This window comes from Vicugna pacos, chromosome 14 (genome assembly GCF_048564905.1).
Source record: "Vicugna pacos chromosome 14, VicPac4, whole genome shotgun sequence".
In the NCBI taxonomy this organism is placed as follows: Eukaryota; Metazoa; Chordata; class Mammalia; order Artiodactyla; family Camelidae; genus Vicugna; species Vicugna pacos.
Window position 1 is genome coordinate 64,121,058 of NC_133000.1, and position 19,222 is coordinate 64,140,279.

A 19,222-nucleotide genomic window follows, 5' to 3' on the forward strand; every position below is an offset into this window, starting at 1 on the left:
GTTTTGTTTACAGTCATGAAGCCTCAATTTCCTTAATCTCCTAGACTTTCCTAGCGGCTCTTTGGGCTTAGCCTTGAGTAAACACTTGTGTTAGAACTTTAAATGTGTCTTTCATGGTTTCTGCATCTGCTGTTGTGTAAAGATGACAGTCAGCATCATCTTACATTTGTCAAGTACTGGGCAGCTTGTTACAAAGTGCTCTCATGCACACTCCTCATTTGGTCATACTGATGGTAGTATATGCTGGCCCAAAGTTTCAATGTGATTATGGTGCAAAGTTATGGAATTTCTGAGGGAGGAAAGAGATTTAGTTTGAAGATGTTACCTGGATTCCACATGTGTGTCCATGGTCATTGCTAATTGGTCATGGTGCTGTGTCTCCTTGAACCCAGTTATGACCTTAACACAGATTTGTAGGCAGCCACCCCCATTTCAGCTCAATGGACAGGTAAAGTGAACTGTAGTAGCTGCCCCTGAACCAGTCCAGTGCCCCCACAGATTGGAGTACACTGATGACAAAGACAGCCTGATGTCTTGCTTGAAACAGAGACAGATGTAAAAATGTTTTGACAGTTGGGATGGTTCATTTTCTCATTTGTATTCTTGTTATTACTTCTTTTGGCAAGAGCATGGGTGTAAGACGTTATACAAGTAAAATACTTTCTGCTTCATTTTCCTTATCTTAAGACAGAGTCAGTACTGGCATATCTTGTAGATATTGCAGGTTTGTTTCCATATCGTGAAAATAAAGCAAGTCACATGAACTTTTTGGTTTCCCAGTGCAAATAAAAGTTACGTTTACACTAGAGTGTAGTCTGTTAAGTGTTTCATAACATTATGTCTAAAAAGATAATGTATATACCTTAATTAAAAATACTTTATGGTTTCCCAGTGCAAATAAAAGTTACGTTTACACTAGAGTGTAGTCTGTTAAGTGTTTCATAACATTATGTCTAAAAAGATAATGTATATACCTTAATTAAAAATACTTTATTGCTAAAAAATGCTAACCATCATCAGAACCTTCAGTGAGTAATCTCTTTACAATAGTAACATCAAAGATCATTGATCACAGATCACCATAACACATATAATAATAATGGAAGAGTTTGAAGTATTGTGAGAATTACCAAAATGTGACACAGAGACAGGATGTGAGCAAATGCTGTTGGAAAAAAGGCGCTGATAGATTTGCTCGATACTGGGTTGTCACAAACCTTCAATTTGTAAAAAACACAGTATCTGCAAAGCAAAATAAAATGAAGCTCAATAAAACAAAGTATACAGATGTTACAAATGTTCATAACAGTATTACTCACAATTAGCCAAAAGGTGGAAACAATTCAAATGTCCATTAACAGATAAATGGATTTTTAAAATGTGCCATATATGTATATGGAATATTATTTAACCATTAAAAGCAATGAACTTTCAATACATACTTCAACATGAACCTTGAAGACACTATGCTAAGTGAAATAAATAAGCCAGGTACAAAAAGACAAATACTGTGTGATTCCACTTATTTGAGGTACCTAGAGTAGTCAAATTCTTAGAGACAGAAAGCAGAATAATGGTTACCAGGGGCTGAGGAGAGTAGAGAATGGGGAGCTATTGTCTCATGGGTACAGAGTTTCTGTTTGGGATGATTAATCAGTTCTGGTGATGGATGTACATCACTGTGAATGTTCTTAATGCCACTGAATTTGTACACTTATAAATAATTAAAATGATACATTTTGTGTTTATTTTATCAAAATAAAAATACCAAAAAAGAGATAGGATTTCTGTTTTACCTATTTTGTAAAAAAAATCTAAAAGTATCTGTTTTACCTATTTTGTAAGGTAATTGTGAAAGGAAAATGAGATCAGAATATTTTGCAGATGTTACTAGCTTTATCTTTCAAAATATGGAAAATATTTAAGAAGACTCAATAGTTTGAGTAGCCTTTGAATGACTGTTTTTCCTTTCTATATCCCTTTATATGTTTTTCACCTAAACCAGAATGATTTAAATAAACTAAGTTAGTTAAAAATTTCAAATTAGTAATATTTAACAACAGTTGTTATAAATTGCCTTGTACAAAGTTGCTATGAAGTAGGTTGATCATTAAAATTAAGCTCAGAAATGTGTATTTTGGGTTTATCCCTAAGTTGCTTTTCAGATACAAGTTTGTTTTATTTAGTAACATAAAAATAAACATCTGGTAGCCTTTCATTCCAGCTCATATATATGATTTTTAAAATTTTACTAAACACAGTTTAAAAATTTTTTAAGAAAATTTTTTGTTATTTTAATGAGAACACATTCTATTATAATAAACACAAAATTTTTGAGTACCATTATACGAAAGGAATTTTTAGTGTGAGAGGATTGAGCTCATTTCCTAGGGAAATCACATATGTAGTTCAACTTTTTTGTGTGTGACATTAGTTTGCTTAGAGTATAATAAATAAGCAGTACAAAGTAAACACAATAAATTTGCTGTGGAAGAGATCTGAACAATTTTTACTCCTATTTGCTATTCTTTTTTAAATCCCCATCTAGATCTGGAGGTTGATATGTGGAAGAATAATTTGCCTCGATTTGAAAGATACTTTCTGCAGTAGTCTGCTTATTTATAATTTTAGAATATTTGAAAGAAGATATGGAAGCAGAAAATTTGCAGTAAGTTTTTATGTATTTTCCCTTTGTTACTTAGATTACAGAAAAAATGTTTTTGTTTTCTTATTTTGCAATAATTTTATTTTATTTAGCTTGATGTTGTTATTAACAGTTATCTTTTAATTACATGATCCTCAGTCTGGTTTGAAGCATGGATAATAACCAGAGACAAATTTTAAATTTAAGCCACTAGCATAACAAAATAATAATAATGATAATGATAACAGATAATATTAGTGAGTAGGCAATAAAAATTTTAATTAGGATTTTTACTTTAGTAAAATTCTAATCACTTATTTTGCTTAATGGTTTGTGTGTTACTTGTAAAAATAAATCATACTGTAAATATCTTTTTTTAACATACTTAGAAATTATGGAAGTTAATACATTTGACCAATATTGTTTTACTCCCTCATTTTGAAAAGTCTGTTTGAACAAAAACAAACTTAAAAATATATATATACCTGAGCTGGTACTAATTAATTAAAATTAGTTTATTTTTAGAAGGTTCCTCTCTGTAATGTTCTTCCTATTTTATTTTCAGTCCTTTTTACTGGGTTCCTGGGTTTTGTCAGCCGTGGGTGACTTCATCCTTGTTGAAGCTGTGTGGTATTCATTTGGTATCACTGCAGCCAGGAATTTGCCTTCTGGATTGTAAGTAGCTCTCAAAGATTACCTTAAATCATAACTGCTTAAATCTGATGTAAAGCATTATTGTATGTGAAAGTCAGTACAAGAATATTTTTAAAACTTCTGGATATAGTAAAATTTATATTACCTGTAAAAAATCCAGTGTATACTTACATTTTCATTATGTTCTGGAAACAATTTATTTTACATGCACTCTTTTTTTTTTTTTCAGCTTTAAAAACTCATATTTTAGAGAATTTTTAATGAATTTCTTGTTCTGGTCCTGAGGATAGAATTGTGTTTTTGTAGTGAAATTTTGTCTTTGTAACTTTGTGAATGAATTAAACACAAAAAATACAAAACTTAATTAGATTAGATTAGGAAACAAAATTAATTTATCTGAAGTTAAGCTTCTGAAGAATGATGCTTTTTAAAAGTGATATTGTTTATATACTTTCACCAAAGATAAAAGAAAACCAATATGTAGGTTACAACTTTGAAGCCAACCTGCAATGGGTGACCTAACTCAGATTGTCTGTGCTTTCATGTTTTGTTGGTCTTCTTTTAAAACAAAACAAAAAAGTATTAATTTATGAAATAACTACGGTCTATGAGCAGAGTTGTAAGCACGTATAAATGACCTTAAAGCATCTCTGAATTAAGTATTTGAGATTGTATGTGAGAGATGAGGTCCTATGAAATAAAGATACCAGATAGTTAAAATTCTGTGTGTAATAGCTTCAGCCTTTTAATTTAATTTTCATTAATCTGTTTTTGAGAACTGTTAGACAGTTGCATGTATCTTGATTCAAATTCACCTTGGTCTCTATTTTAAAATATGGTTAATGATCTAATAGCTTTCACACTTACATTGTTAATATTTTTGATCACAGCTGCCCTTTATGGGATTTACTGAATTGTGTGCATGAGTGTCGATCTTTAGCTGTTTTAATAATATATGATTCTGAGTAATATTTTAATGGTGACAGATAAAGTTCTGTGTCATAATTATGATACAGTTTTTGAGTTTCATGGGCTGTAATTGCAATTAGACTGAGAAGTTTAGTTTGCATCCTCTGGTATTGTGGAAAATAGTATAGTCATTAGGAATGATTCCATGTTTATTTTGAAAAGAAACAGCGTTACTAAATCACTGCTTTTCCCCCAAACATTTCTCATCCAGGCCAATTCTTTTTTTGTTCTTTGTAAGGCCTACTGAGTTACGGAAGGGTTATTTGTATCATGTGTGTCTGTGTTAGGATCAATTTCGAGGATAGGTCGTAACATAGCTTTTAATTCTTATTTACGCTGTTCTCTTGTCTTGTGACCTTTTTTTCCCTATTGCACACAGAGTTGAATTACAGTAATTTCTTTGTATGAATGGCATTTTCTTATGGAATCCTAACAGATGTATAGAAGGAAGATTGATTAAATTTTGAAGTTGGTGGCAGTGCTTATACTTAAGGCCAAGAGGCATTTATCTATTTAAACCTTAATTTGTAGCAAGAATTGGAAACTTGAGTAAGTTCAAAAGTTATAGGGTGCCCTTTGAAAGACAATGGAATGTTAATTCAGACATCACCTGAATGATAATATATTTCTCTTTCCTTTTTAAATCATGAGTCATTACAGTGTGGCTATTTTGAGTCTTAAAGTATTCTCAAACATAGAGAACTTCTTGGAACATAAATCCTTACTTCAATAAATAAATTTTGCATTTTGTAAATATATCTTTTTTTGATGATAACAAAGCTTCAAAAACTCAAGAGAGGAAACAGTCTCTTTTTAGTCAGTGTGTTTTATAATTTGCACTGTTTTCCGTATAACATGTTACCTTTTTTTCTCATCAATGCCAAATTTATCTGCACTCCTTGAATTCTTCACTTGCTATTTAATTCTCTCCCTTTTTTTTTCTAACCTCACCACTGTTAAAACTTCTCATATAAAGGTTACCAGTAACCAACCCATTTCTAAAACCAGTGGCTTATTTTCACTTATCTTATTTGACCTTTCAGTAGCACATTGAATGCTTTTGACCTCCCATTATTTCATGAAATAACCTGCTCCCTTGATCCTAGGTCACTACTGTCTCCTGGTCCTTTTTGACCTTCCTTACTAGTTGCAGCCCCTTTCTCAAGCTTACTCCAGGTGCTTTCTCTGGGCCATCTTGTCCACTCCCATGACGTCAGCTACAGTTGACATCTGACATACAGTTTGTTTCCCAGCACTCTATTTCTAGTCCATATTACTTTCCTGATCCTTCAGTCATATATCCTAATGACTTCTAAGACTCAAAGAAAATTCATCATATTCAGAAGCTCTTAACCTCTTCTGATCACCTCTCTTTCTGTACTTTCATCTCCTCCTCCTTCTGTACTGTCTATTTTAATTAATGGTATTTCCATCTACTCAGTCACTCAAGCTGGAAATCTTTCTCTTTTCTCATCATTGGAGTAGGACAGCAAGTCTTATTAATTCAGAGTCCCATCAAATTCATCTGTTCATCCCATGTTCTCGACCCCTGCTGTCCTTATCTCAGTCTTAACTGGTCTTTTCCTGTCTAGATTTTTGGCAGTAATTCTCCAACTACTCTTCCCATCAATTTCAGAGCATTTCATGCACTGTTTTCAGAAGTTGTCCTTCTAAAATACAAGTTGACTCATCCACTTAAAAACCTTTACATCCTCATTTGCTTCAGAATAAAAATCAAACTCCCCCAAGATGGCATCATGGCAGTCCGGAATAGTGCGAATCACATAGACTAGATTACCTGAGATTCCAGCTCTGCCAATGTATTACTTGTGTGTCATCTCGAGCAAGTTACGCCTCTCAGGTTCCATTTCCTAAGCTCAGTTTGTAGATGACCCTCCTATGTAAATTGGGGGCCACACTCTATACTTCACAGGGCAGTGGAAGGAATGAAATAAGCTCATCTGCACAAATATTTTAGCAGTAGCAACAGCCCCACTCCATATATTGTTTTTTTTTTTCCTTTCCCTTCAAAACCCTCGTAATCTGACCCTAGTCCAGTATTTCAAGCCACTCCCCCGTTGGTCATTCAGCCTTCTTAATGTTCTGTGTATCTGTATTCATGTGCTTAACTTGGTTTCCTTTCTGCACCCTGTTGCTCTTTGGCGGGGTTAATTGTCCTTTTATTTATATTCCAACAAACTTGTTAAGATGCCTATTAGCATTTATTGCATTGGATCGTCATTATCATTATCCGGCCCTCCCATGCCACCCTGCTAGCTCACGGAGGGGGAACTAATTTTACTTCATGTACTCATTGCCTTTATTCAGTAATGTTGAAGGGATAGTCTTGGTTACAGTGTAGCCCCTTAAGACTATAAGGGGAGGTCTTTGAACCATAGACCTTTCATCTTTTTTTATAGTGTTTTACAAAGAAATTACGCCTGGCATATGATGGATTCTTATGGCTGTTATTTGAAATTCAGAAATTGTAACCACTAGGTTTTGAAAGTAAAGACAGCTCCATTAGTAGAAGTTGTATGTATTAGTTGCTTCTAGTAACCCATGCTTATCACACACCTGTACTTATAGACCTGTTATTTTTTCATTGTTAGTATTTACATGTGGGTGTTGTATTGTTTCCCAGAATCAGATACCTCCAGAGTAAGTGGAATTTTGAATTTTTACATATCATATTAAAATGTGTCTGATTACAATGCTGAATGACATTTTTAAATTAACTGTGTTTTAGATTATCTGAAGTTTTATTGTGAGAACCATGACATACATTTTCACTTTGTTGTGTTTTGTGCTCTCCAGTTCTTTTCATCAGGAAAAGTCATTGTAGAGAACTTGTCATTTAAAAAATTATGTAAGAGCAGATTCATCTGTAGAGTTGCGAGTAGGCAGTGACTGTATACATACACCATGAGCCTACATATCAAATACAAGAGTTATTTCCCTTGTTTTAGAAATAATTACTCATTTAATGATATTTATTAAAGCATCTTGCACACTTAACTATTCAAAACTTTAAACAGTTTTCTCTTTGTTGAGGAACGACAATCCAGTACCATCTTAACTCCTTTACCATATGTAGCTATGAGGATGTTTACGTTCTGTAAGCTTGTTTGCTTTTTATTATTGAAAAATTGGTGGTTGATGTGAAAGGAGAACTGAGCGTGGTTTCTAATCCTGGTCCTTTAGCTGAGCAAGTCATATAACCTCTTTGAATGTCATTTTCTTTGTGTTTAAAACAAAAGGATTAATCTGGAGGATCATCTAAGGGATCTTCTAATACTAAAATTCTGTTTTATGATTGGGCTTCTTTGTGTTTATCTTTTCTTTTATCTTTTCTTTTTTTTTTTTTAAGAATATGAATTTGCCCATATTATAGAAATCTATTTGTAGCCAATGGATTTATTTGATTCTTAGTCCTATTAGGAGATGATTATGTTAAGAGTAATACAGGTGATTTAGCAAAGAGGAAGTTATGGTTGACTCATTTGTGTACTTCCATAATGTTTAGAATAATATATTTATAGATTATAGTTTACTTCCTTTCCTTTTTAAATGGAGAAGTACTTGGTTTGTTACTTTTTAGGGGAAATTAAATGACAAGGCTAGAATAAGAATCCAAAGTTCCTGACTAGTGCTATTTATACTGTGACATATGGCCTGGGAGAAAATCAGACTCTTTTGTAATGTGATGTTTTGTTGCCTAAGAAGAACAAACTGATTAGCTATTTCTAATGGAGGAAGATATTTCACCATATAGTACAAACATCGTGTCATAGGAATGAACCTGGATATTGGGCAGAAATAGGATCTTGGGTTAGGTTTCCTCCAATGGTCGTAAGTAGAGTGTGGTGCACAGTATGTCTGGTGCAGAGTAGGCTCTCAGTAAGTGTTTATTGAATGGTTGTAGTCATTTCCAGAGGAGAATGCAGAGTAGGGGAGAGCTGATGGCCATGAGCTTTACAGGCCCCCTCAGATGCTTGGTCCTGAGAATTTTGCTCTGGAGCAGGTAACAGTGATGAGTTGAACACAGTTGCTTGTGCAGGAATCCTGGGAGTTTGGTGTTTAGAACACAAAATACTGGGTTTAGACCACCAATTCTGAGTGTAAATTAAACCAAAGGGAACTGCATCTAGTTAGAAATAATTCAGTCAATTTATTTCAAACAGTAGCTTGATTATTTTGCCTGCTGGCTTGACTGACATCATGACTCACTTGCCCATAGAATTAAATCCCAGAAGTTAAGTCAACTGTATTTAGATAAGGTTTGCATACGAAACACAGATTGGATGTTTTTCTCCCAATGACTGATGAAAATGTTTTATGCAAATTTTAAAAATAATGAATTTATTAGAATACATCAGTATATTTAATTATGCTGCCACAATAATAAGATCCCACAAAAGAGGAAAAATTTTTAAAGTTTATTTTTTTTTTCAGGAGAGAAGGGACTTGATAATAGCATACAGAATACCTATTGACCCTAAGATTAGTAAAGTGAATTTAAAGAGATTGAAGACAAAAACATTTAACAGTTCATAACATTTCACTGTTCACATTGCTTAGTGAGCGTAAGCTACCTGAGCGGAAGCTTTTTCTGCGCACGCTCCGAAGGTAATTGCGGTATAGCATGACGCTGATGACCCGAGCCTGAAATTGTTTCGAAACAATGTAGTAGAGAATCACATCCAGACAGGTGCTGAGGTTCATGAGGAAGGTGGTGAAGGCTGCCCAGGGGTTGTAGCTGTTCTCGTCCCCTCCCAGCATCAGGAAAGCGAAGCAGATGTGGAAAGGTGTGAAGCAGACGAGCACCTGCACCATGAGCGTGATGATGATCCTTATAGACTTCTCTTTGACTTTGGGTTTCAGCTTAGATGTCTTACCGTGAAGGAGACTGTGAATAATGACCAAGTAGCACCCAATCATGATGAACAGAGGAATCAAGAAGAAAAATATCAGTCGTGTGAAGTTCAGCACGTTAACAGCTTTTAAGTGGATGATGTCAGAAATTTTGAGGCAGGTGGGGGGCGTGGAGGCTTTATCTGGGTCTTCATAGAGCAGCAGGAGTGGGATAGTGGTGGTCAGGGTCATTATCCAGACTCCTACACACGCTAGCACGGCCTTGAACGTGTTTTTAAGTTCCTTGGCGTATTTTGGCTGTACAATGGCCATGTATCTGTCGGCACTAATGAAAGCAAGAAGCCATAGAGCAATACTTGGGTAAAACACTGTGAGAGCCCCAAGGATTTGGCAGAAGTACTCTCCAAAGGGCCATTCACCTTTTGCATAATAAAACATTCGAAAGGGTAAGCTCATTATAAATATTAAGTCCAGTAACGCCACATTCATCATGTAGATGGTCACAGTGGTTCTCTTCTTGGTGGTACAACTGAAAACCCATAAGGCAGTGACGTTAACAAATAGTCCAATGATGAAGATACAACTGTAGAAGACAAGGGCTGCGATTTTGTATTCATCTGGATGTGAGTTGTTAGAAGGGCCAGGTTGAGCTTGATTGTGAGGGGTGGTCATCTTAGAGCTTGTTGGTGGGCATGACACTTAGAAACTGTAAAATAAGAATAGGAGGCATAAAACCTTTTGTTGAAAAATGAATGCTTAACATTCTCACACTTGACTTGGCATGGCAGTGGATTGTAATTTTGAGAGGACTTTATGTTGTGGAGTCAATATATGTGTCTCAGTATTTATTCAGAAGTACACTCCCTAGGTATTGTTACTAACATGTGCCAACCTGTAAAAATAGTCTAGTGTGTCATAGTGCACTGGCAGATGTATTCATTTTCTTCTCTCCCTCCCCACCTCCCTTCTTCCCCAAAGAATAACATTTTCTTTATGATTTTTTTCCCTCTAGTGTGAAATTGAGTAGCAGTCATTCCTATAGTAGATATCCTTTGATTGGGGCCAACTGGGGAAAGGCCATTCTGAATTTTGCATCGTACAAAGTAGTTTGCCACCTTTTATCATCTTCCTGCTGTTTTAATGTTTGGTAACCTAGATTAGTAATGTCCAAGTAATGAATTTTTACTCATTAAATATAATTTTAATATATAAAATATGTATTAGAAAACTAATAAAGGAACCATATAACTGGTTGATTACCGAATATTCACAGTAATTCTCTTCTGAGAGCAAAAACTTTTTCTTTTTACTGCAAATCCCAACTGCCTAGTGAGTACATAATAGGTACTCATTAAGTAATATTTGGTGAATTGATGGATGAGTGAAGGAAGGAACCTTGGGCAAGGTGACCAACAGCATCTACTCTAATTTGTCAATGAGGGCTTGCTTAGTTGACCATTAAACCTGTTTTTTTTTTTTTTTCAAGTGGCAAACATAGCATCATGGTCTCTCTAAATTATCATAGGTCTAGAAACTGTGGTGTCTTGTTCCGTGGTCTGCAGATCATGAACTTGACTCTTAGAATAATAGATGAGCTAGTTTTTAATGCACAGTTGGGAGTGCCTAATGCTGGATGGTGTTTACCAGTGTCCTGGAAGTAGGTTTCCCTGCTGCAGTGATGCATAGAGAGCAACACCTTGAGAATAAGATATTGCTAGTATAGTGACTTTCATGCCCTCACGCTACACAGATACAGGAGCTGAAGTATTATTTGTCAAATTGAATTTAAAAAAGGAATATCAAAGAGAAGAAGTTATTAATGAAGTCACTCAATAACTTTATGTGTTGCAGAAACTAATTTCCATCCCCCCCTCAAAGTGTCCATTTCTAATGGAAAGGCATTTAGTTGTGATTGTAAATATCATTGACCACCCTCCCACCCCTGTGTGAAACTTCCATCACCCACGATGCAACACCAACAACAGTGACTTTAAAAATCGACTCGCTACAAAGAGATGGAACCTTATGGCATCCCCTGTGAAATATGGAGGCGTAAGAAAAGTTTCCTTCAAAAATGTCACTTTGCAGAATGGGCTTTCTCTCATTTAGCCCTGCATCTCTCTTTAGTGAAAACTTGGGAGGAGATTAGCCATCTGGTTAGTGGCATCACGGACTGTTGATAATTTAAAATTAATTTGAGCAATTGCTATGGATAAACACAAGATATGAGCATGTTTTCCCTTCCCTCTTTTCCCTCCTACCTCTCTGACTCCAGCTAGTTTGCCAGATATTTAGGTTAAATATGATTTTGGAGTAGAACTCTATATATTTAAAAGCCTGTATTAATTAAACTTTCCAAGGATTGGTGTGACTGAGATATTAACTTCTATCAAATGAAAAAAACTACATAGAAAATTAAATCTTCAGTATCATACAAAGAAAAATAATTTTAGAGGCTTGACTTATTTTTAACTTTCAGTGAATTTTTAAATAGTAGCAATTGTAAGATAAATAAAATTTTGTACCCTTTTTTCTCTTTTAATATTGTATCAGAACTCCCTCCACTCATCCTTATCCCTGAATTTTGTCACAGAAATTCCATACTTACAAACCATTTTTTAGTGAATCTTTTTCCCTTCATTGAGCTCAAGCTGTCTTCATGTCTTCAACACTTGTGTTCATCTGCTTAAGACTGAATAAAATATGCCTAATGTGTGTGTTTTAAAGGCAGTATCAGTACAGGTTGAATTCTGGGCACCCAGAAACGTTTTTGGATAAATATTGAAAAGTGATTGGCTTTTAAGTCAGCATTTTGAATATTTGAGTCCATAATTCGCTATATATAGCCATTAAGTACATTCTGTGAAACAAACAATGTAATGAAACCAAGTGACGGAGACTACTAAAGATAACTTATATCATATCAACATTTTCTTTTAAGTTGAAAAATATTACATTTACTGTCAATGTAAAACAATATTGAAAGTTAATGAAAAATCGTATTAGTAATGCAGGAAAATGACAGCATACTCCATTTGAAAGTCCTTCACTAACATAGTTTCAGTACTGTATTATTAAAATAAAACAAAGATTTTGAGATTTAGTAAGTACAGCATTACTTGTGATAATCTGTGATGAAGTTAATTAAGTGCTACTTACCTCCTGTCCATTAAAAGGCTGTGTTAGAGAGGAACATTTTCCCGTATACTCAGTTCTGTAAAAGATCTTTGAGTTGCTTGTGTTAAAATAGCTCTTTCTAGAAATGGTATATTTAAGAAATACTGTATTTCTTGTGTTGTAGGCGCTTCTGTTGCTTTAAAAAGTTCTTTCAAGTATAATACTGTGTATAGGAGTTGGTACTTGTTCAGCTGTAATTGCTGCTTTGTCTCTTTCAGGAAGTGCTCTCTGAAATAAGGTCTTTTCAACTTATGACTTTACCCTGGATGTGGTTTTTCTCTTTCACAAATGATTTGTTTATGAAGTCATGCTTAGCATAAGCTCCTTTGGAAATGATGGCGTATATTTAAGAGAATCATACAAAAGGGGGGAAATGTCTTCAATTTGTTTACTTTGATGCTTAAAGTCTGCATCATCTGTTGAAAGAGAATGAGAAATGATGTTGACTAGAATGGAATTCATAGTATAACTTCTTCATTTTCTAAGCTGTGTGACTTTGTCTAGTTGCTTAAGCACTCTGAGCCTCTGTTCCTCTTTAGTTTCCATAGAGTTAAAATAGAGATAATACCTATCTTGATAGGATTGAAGACTCTAAACCAGAAAAATCCAGGTGCTAACCTGGAACTTAGTAACTCTCAAATAGAGTTAACTCTTTAGTAAAATTATAGAATATCCACTTTTTACTGCTAAAGCATTTCTAAACGGTTAAAATTTTGGGATCTTCAATTATTTGCTTCTGCTTTGCATATACATTAACCCATTTTGCTTTATTTTTTTAAGTCCCCAGTGCTTTGTATCCCTTTTCTGTCACATGGAAATCTAGAAATAATTCTTGCATAATTATCCCTACAAATTGCTGAGACAGGACTCTGGAAGTCTTTAGTGGAATGATTTACATATTAGGAGTATTTTAACCCAAGAAGGGAAATGAAACCAGCAAAAGGGGAAGTGAGCAGCACCAATCATTGCCTGCCTAGTTACATTAAATTTTTTATCTTCTCTTTTCTTTAAAAAAAAATCGTAATTTCATTTGCTTGTCCTAAAATTCTAATTATCTTTATATTTGGTTATGCATGATTTGTCAGCTTTTAAAAAGTACATGAGCTTAACTGCTTGGTTTTTTAATTTAAGTTTGAGGGCACATGCTCTTTTTTTCTCCTCAGACAAAACCATAGTAAGTCTGTGACTTGTAAAAGTTTTTCAAGTCTTTTCCTTTGGTAATTAAGTACTTTTGATCGTGATAATGCCAGAATATTGGGTTTTAGAAGCGTTGGCAACACCCAGAGCAGCTATTTCCTGTGCAGCCCAGAGAGGGCCAGTGACTTCCTGAAGAACCCAGCCAGCCAGGCCCAGTGTCTTAGGTATGGAGTTGAGGGTCCTTGCCTTTGTGCCCCAGCTGCTGTAATGACTTCCCGTTGTGAGGTGAAGACGTCAATGTATTCATCAGTCATGATCTGCTCCTTGCTGAATTGCACTGATCAGTTTTTTAACACATGGAGTTACGTTTCAGATGCAGGGTCAGAGGTTGATGTTTCTTCTGCAGAGCGAAACTCTTCTCTGCAGATCCAGTCTTTTCACTGCCTTAGTTTTGCATCACCTGTGACAAGTCTTCGACAATTGAATATTGATTAGTGTTGCCCCTGCTGCTGAAATCAGCAGATAGGGTGATGACATACATCTCATTAAGACTCATAAAGGACTCAAAGAGCCCCTTGTCTGTACACAGGGAGATGCTTTTCTCTCAGAGAGGCACCCAAGGGCACCTAGGAAGTCCCCACAGGCGCAGCTTGAGGGCGGCTCCCCTTCGCCTTCCCCTCCATTTTCACCAGAGGGGACTTTCTCTGTTTGCTCCTGCTGGCCTTCCCCATGCCGTTCCACCAGCCTGGAACAGCCTTCCACCACGCCCCATCTCTTGGCTTGGCCAGCTGCTGTTTATCCCCTAAGTCTCCGTTTAAATGCTGCCTTTCCCGGAGGTTTTCTCTGACCTCTGAAGCTGTTGGTTGTCGCCCCTGCAAGGTGCCTTGGCACTGGGTACTTACCTGGGTGGTGGCATGTGTTTGTCTTATTGTCGTTTACTTGCCTTTTATCCTCTGCTAAATTGAGGTCCTTGAGTTCTCACAGGTGTTGTATACGTGTGTGTGTAACAGGCAGTATTGGTTGAATGTGTGACTGAAAGAGTAGGTGAAGAGATGGAGGGTTGAGGGAGTCATGGACCAATTATTGAGCCCAGTGTCAGCTTCAGGGACACTTTGACCTGCTTGAGGGGATAAGGCAGACAGGGAGGTAGGCAGCCCAGCAGTGACCCCCTCTCCTCCTCTCTGTGACCGTGCAGCACTTAGCATTGTTCTCTGTGTTCCAGGCTCGTCACAATAATTTTATGCTAGAAAAGAATTACAGTGTAAAAAATAGTTCCCCCAAGCCATTTGTCAGCAAGCAAGTAAACAGTGGATCAAGAATCAACCTTTTATGGTGTCTGGTTTGCTTCTTTAATACTTGGACCTGATGAATTTTTTATTCAGATAGAAGAACTTATCTCATTCAGGGGCCATTCATACAGGTTTAATTTCCTCATTTATTTTGGAATATGAGTGAAAGCAATTTTTCACCTTGTAGAAGAAGGATTTCACAGCATTCCCTTCACTTTGTGAAATAATCTGTTTTAGCTCCATTTTTGAATTCTGATTGTTGTTAAACACCTTAAGTGAGTGTTTCTTTTAGCACTCAAGCCCAGTTTTAGAGTGAATATAATTTAATTAAGCCAATTTTATAATTATTAGGAAGGCTGTAGTTAACAGACTTATAGAGTTAATCCCCATCATAGAACATTCTCCTACATCAGAGTCTGTGCCACAGATAAAATTACAGTTCTCATTCTTAACACATTTCTCTTTACCACAGGAAGTGTCGGTGGGGCTTATCCTAGTCCTCAGGGACCACTGTGTCATTGTGTGTTTCCCAGCATGGGTGGCCCTTAGCACACACGTGCCCACAGTGGTTGGTAGGCCGCCTGTCCCCAGAAAGAAGAGGTGGGGAGGGACATGGGGAGAGCTCTGAACTTGGGTGAAAATCTTACCATTTGGCCCTAATGGTCTCCCACTTTGATGTTATGGAATTTTTGTCCCCTACCCCTTTCTTTTTCAAGCTTGCATCTGAAATTACTCCTCTTTTTTGGCTGGCTGGGGGCAGATATGTTGAATTAGTGGTTTCAGGGTAAAGAAGATTGAGAAATTATTTGTCTGAATCTATTTTTAAATCCGACAACTTAGAGCTATAGTCTCACAGCCAAATTAGTATGAACCTCCTTTCCACTTCCTAAATTGTATTATAAATTTAGCATTTCCCAAATTCTCTTTCCTTGGCAATTTTTGTTGCAGTTTTATAATTTTTCAGACAATCAGACAATTACTTACAGCAAATAAGTTGAACCCAGCCAGCCAGGCCCAGTGTCTTCAGGTATGGAGATGAGTGTCCTCGCCTTTGTGCCCCAGCTGCTGTAGTGACTTCCCATTAAAATAGATCTGAATTGGCAATGAAAGTAGAGTTCCCTAAATATATTAAAGATTCTCTTACTTAGAAGATCTTAAGAGAAGGCTTCTACATGGCAGTGAAATCAGTCCTGGATCCACTGAAATCCTACAGGACCTCAGGCCAAGAGTTTGCAGGGTCTGCGTTTCCCTGACTGGCTGGAGGCCCATCAGGGTCCCCGAGACGGCGGATTGAGTAGAGCTCTCTGGTTGTTGTGAGGTACTTGGCTGCCTCTTACAGATTCTGGTCTCACAGTTAAAGGAGATAGTATATATAGAGATGAGTTTATAGGGGAAAATATCTAGTAATATGGTGAAGCAGCAGTTGAGAAGAAAAAGGAATTATGGAGAGTCAGTACTGGTTAAGAAATGAGAGGTGTGTTACTGAATTACTTAAACCCAAACTTGTATACTGGTGTATGTGGTTGAGGATTTTGGTATACAGTCATCTGTATACTAAAAAGTAACTGCGTATCTATAAGGCTGAAGGTTGTTGGTTTGAAAAGAGTTACTTGGGGTTTTTTTTATTATCTCTGCCATTACTCTTACCTATATTATCAGAGGTGAATAATCACCAGGCAGAGGTCTCAGTGCTTTATATGCATCATTGAATTTAATCTTCATGCCAACAGCAATGTTTGTTGAGGACACAGTCATAGGGGGAATGGTAAATCCAGCGATATTTACTCAAGACTCTCAGATTGTGAGATCGTTCTGTGCTCTTTCTGTATTATGGTATTATGCTTTTCTTTCAGTAAATTTTGTTGAAGTTGGTCTTACTTAATAGAGAATAATCAGAAGAGTAATTTGATCTGTTGCCAAAAAAGTCTCCTGAGTGAATAGACCATCTTTTCCTTTCCCCATCCTTCACTGATAAGTTGCTATTCCCAAGGAAAGGTTTTGTAGCTGGATTCTGTCGGCCCGCAAATTTAATTCAGAAGGAAGATCTCTGCCATTCAATGAGCCAAAGACTTTTAAGCACTCAAAAAATGGGTACATCCAAATGGTCGGTAAACATGTAAGTACACTCAACCTCATAAGTAATGAGGAAAATGAAAATTAAAACCATAATAAGACGTTATCACCCACTCACCAAAATGGCTACAATGAAAAAGACTGACACCATGAAGTGCTGACGAGGGTGTAGAGCAACAGGAACTTTTCATGTGTGTTGCTGGTAGGAGTTTAAATTTGGAAAACAGTTGGATATTAAGTATGAAAATGAAGATACTACACCCTCTGCCTCAGATCCCACTCCTAGGCAGAAATGTGTGTTCCTGTGCACCAGGAGACATAGATCAGAATGATCATAGTAGCATTATTCCTGATCTCTCCAAATTAGGAACAACCCAGATGTTCAGTAGCTGCAGAATGGATAATTCAGTTGTGTAGACAAACAAATGCATTTCACCATCAAAATGAATCATGTAATAGGCACATGTAACAACATCGGCAAATCTCATGTGTCTGGTTTAGTGAAAAAAGCCAGATGTGAAGGAATTCATATTATACCATTCCATTTGTATGAATTTCAGAAAAGCAGACCAAACTGAAATAAAATGTGTAGGGATTCATGTGTAGGTGATAAAACCTTTTGGTGGGTTGCGGGAGCATGTAATACGCGGTGAGGAGGACACACGGGAGAGCTTCCAGGATGCTGGCAAGTTCTGTTTATTGACCCAAGTGCTAATCACTGGAGTGTTTATTCTGTGCAAATTTATTAAGCTGTCTGTTTTTGTTTTATCCTTGTATCTGTAAGGGTCTCAGTAGAAAATAGATGGCTCGCTTAAATTAGAATAAATCAAGGAGGGCTTATTTATTAAGGTCTAATGACAAAAGAAAGGGACCTAATGACAAAAGGGGGACCTTTGGGCAGGACTGTTGCCTTGTTGTGCTCACCACCCTTATGCCCAGAGAGATCAGGGAAGGGAGAGGTTGCTGGATCTGGAGGGCCCCCCGCCCTGCAGAGTAAACTGCGGGGGGAGCAGTGGTGACTTTCTGTTGAGGGAGAGTAAGCCTGCAGTGAGCTGGCAGGAAGGAACCAGGGGAATAAGGACCCCTGGCCTCGGGGTCCTCTGGGGCTCCCATTGGCAGAACTCAACAGAAGTGCGGGCCCTTGAGCCTTTGAATGGAATCTTTACCCTCAGCCTCTGAAACAGAGCAGGGTGGGGAAGGGAGAGAAGCAAGTGGACTTTCCAGCTCGCTACACTTTTCTGAGAGTGTTACATTTCACATCAAAAAGCCTGGGCGTTGACTTGGCAAGAACTGAATTTGGGTATCTGAGTCTTTTAAGCTGTTTCCATGAGTAATTTTTTAAAAACACCTGGAGTCTCAAGTCTTATTTCTGAATCATCTCATTCATAAGCTTGTGTAAAGTGCATGTTCTAGACATCAAATCCTAATTCTCATTGTCTTGCCTGAAATGTCCTCTTTTTTACTTTGTGGAATATGCAGGTTTTTCCTGGACTGTTACCAAATTCACGCGCCACTCAAAAATCAATATGAAGGAGCAGTTGTTGGTAGAAATAAAGTTTCTTTTAATCAGAATGCCAGCAACCTGGGGAGAAAGTGGACTCACATTCTCCCAAACCAACTCCAATGATTCTGCTTGGCCATGAAATTTTCAGATGGGAAAGGGGAAGTAATCTCATTTCATCACTGAGATTGGGGCTTGTTGACTCCTTGTGGTCTTTCTTTAGATGCTGTCTTGTTCACACAGTCTGTCTGCGAGATTTCTTCAGGGGAGGCTAGGGAAGAGATCTTGTTATCTGCTAGTTACTTATTCTTCATTTCAACCTCTTTGATCTGTGAAAGGAACCAACAGGTTAGACGAGGTGTTGTGCGATTAAAAGATTTGCAAGATGTGCCAGGGCCTGGACCGGGAAGGGGGTGGGTGTTGCCTGATTTAAAAGTTAGTTACCATGTAGCTTTGCTAAATTGTCAAGAAAAGGGGTTTCCTGCTGAGGGCAGTTTTCTGCAAAGAGCTGCTTTACAGACTGGGAATAGGTAGCAGTTCTGGAGCTCTGTCTATGCTACTAATTAATTAGCTGAGTTATTGTTAGAAGAGAGTTAGTTCACTTCTCTGATCATCACTCTTGGCAACTAGAAGAGGGCGAGAGTTGGAAGAGGCTTTCTCAGAGACACCCCCCCCCCGCCATCCTGGCATTGTGCACTTCTAAGGAACTCCTCCTATTGCAGTGAGTATTTTTTATCTTTGTTTCCCTCTGAATTTGTGTGGGACTGGAGGTGAGAGACATGAGATAAACGTGGGGTCTGTGCCTTCACATCTTCTGCATGGAAACCTTAACATGTCCAGGACTCATTTAGTTAAACCTCATTCCAGGGAGCCATGAGTGTGTGTGTTGGTACTTAGGGTCAC

At 37.0% G+C, this 19,222-nt stretch overlaps 2 protein-coding genes across 2 annotated transcripts in view; one reads left to right on the plus strand and one right to left on the minus strand.

Moving 5' to 3' along the window:
• UBAC2 (UBA domain containing 2) overlaps window positions 1–19,222 on the plus strand; it is a 146,597-nt gene that overhangs the window by 24,011 nt on the left and 103,364 nt on the right. The window contains exons 3-4 of the mRNA XM_006208320.4: window positions 2,549–2,668; window positions 3,210–3,319. Of these exons, the coding sequence (XP_006208382.1) occupies window positions 2,549–2,668; window positions 3,210–3,319 (230 nt within the window). The remainder of the gene's footprint in view (window positions 1–2,548; window positions 2,669–3,209; window positions 3,320–19,222) is intronic.
• Window positions 8,715–9,841, minus strand: GPR18 (G protein-coupled receptor 18). The gene has a single exon (XM_006208318.3). The coding sequence runs from the start codon at window positions 9,812–9,814 to the stop codon at window positions 8,819–8,821; it is 996 nt and encodes a 331-aa protein (XP_006208380.1). The 5' UTR covers window positions 9,815–9,841; the 3' UTR covers window positions 8,715–8,818.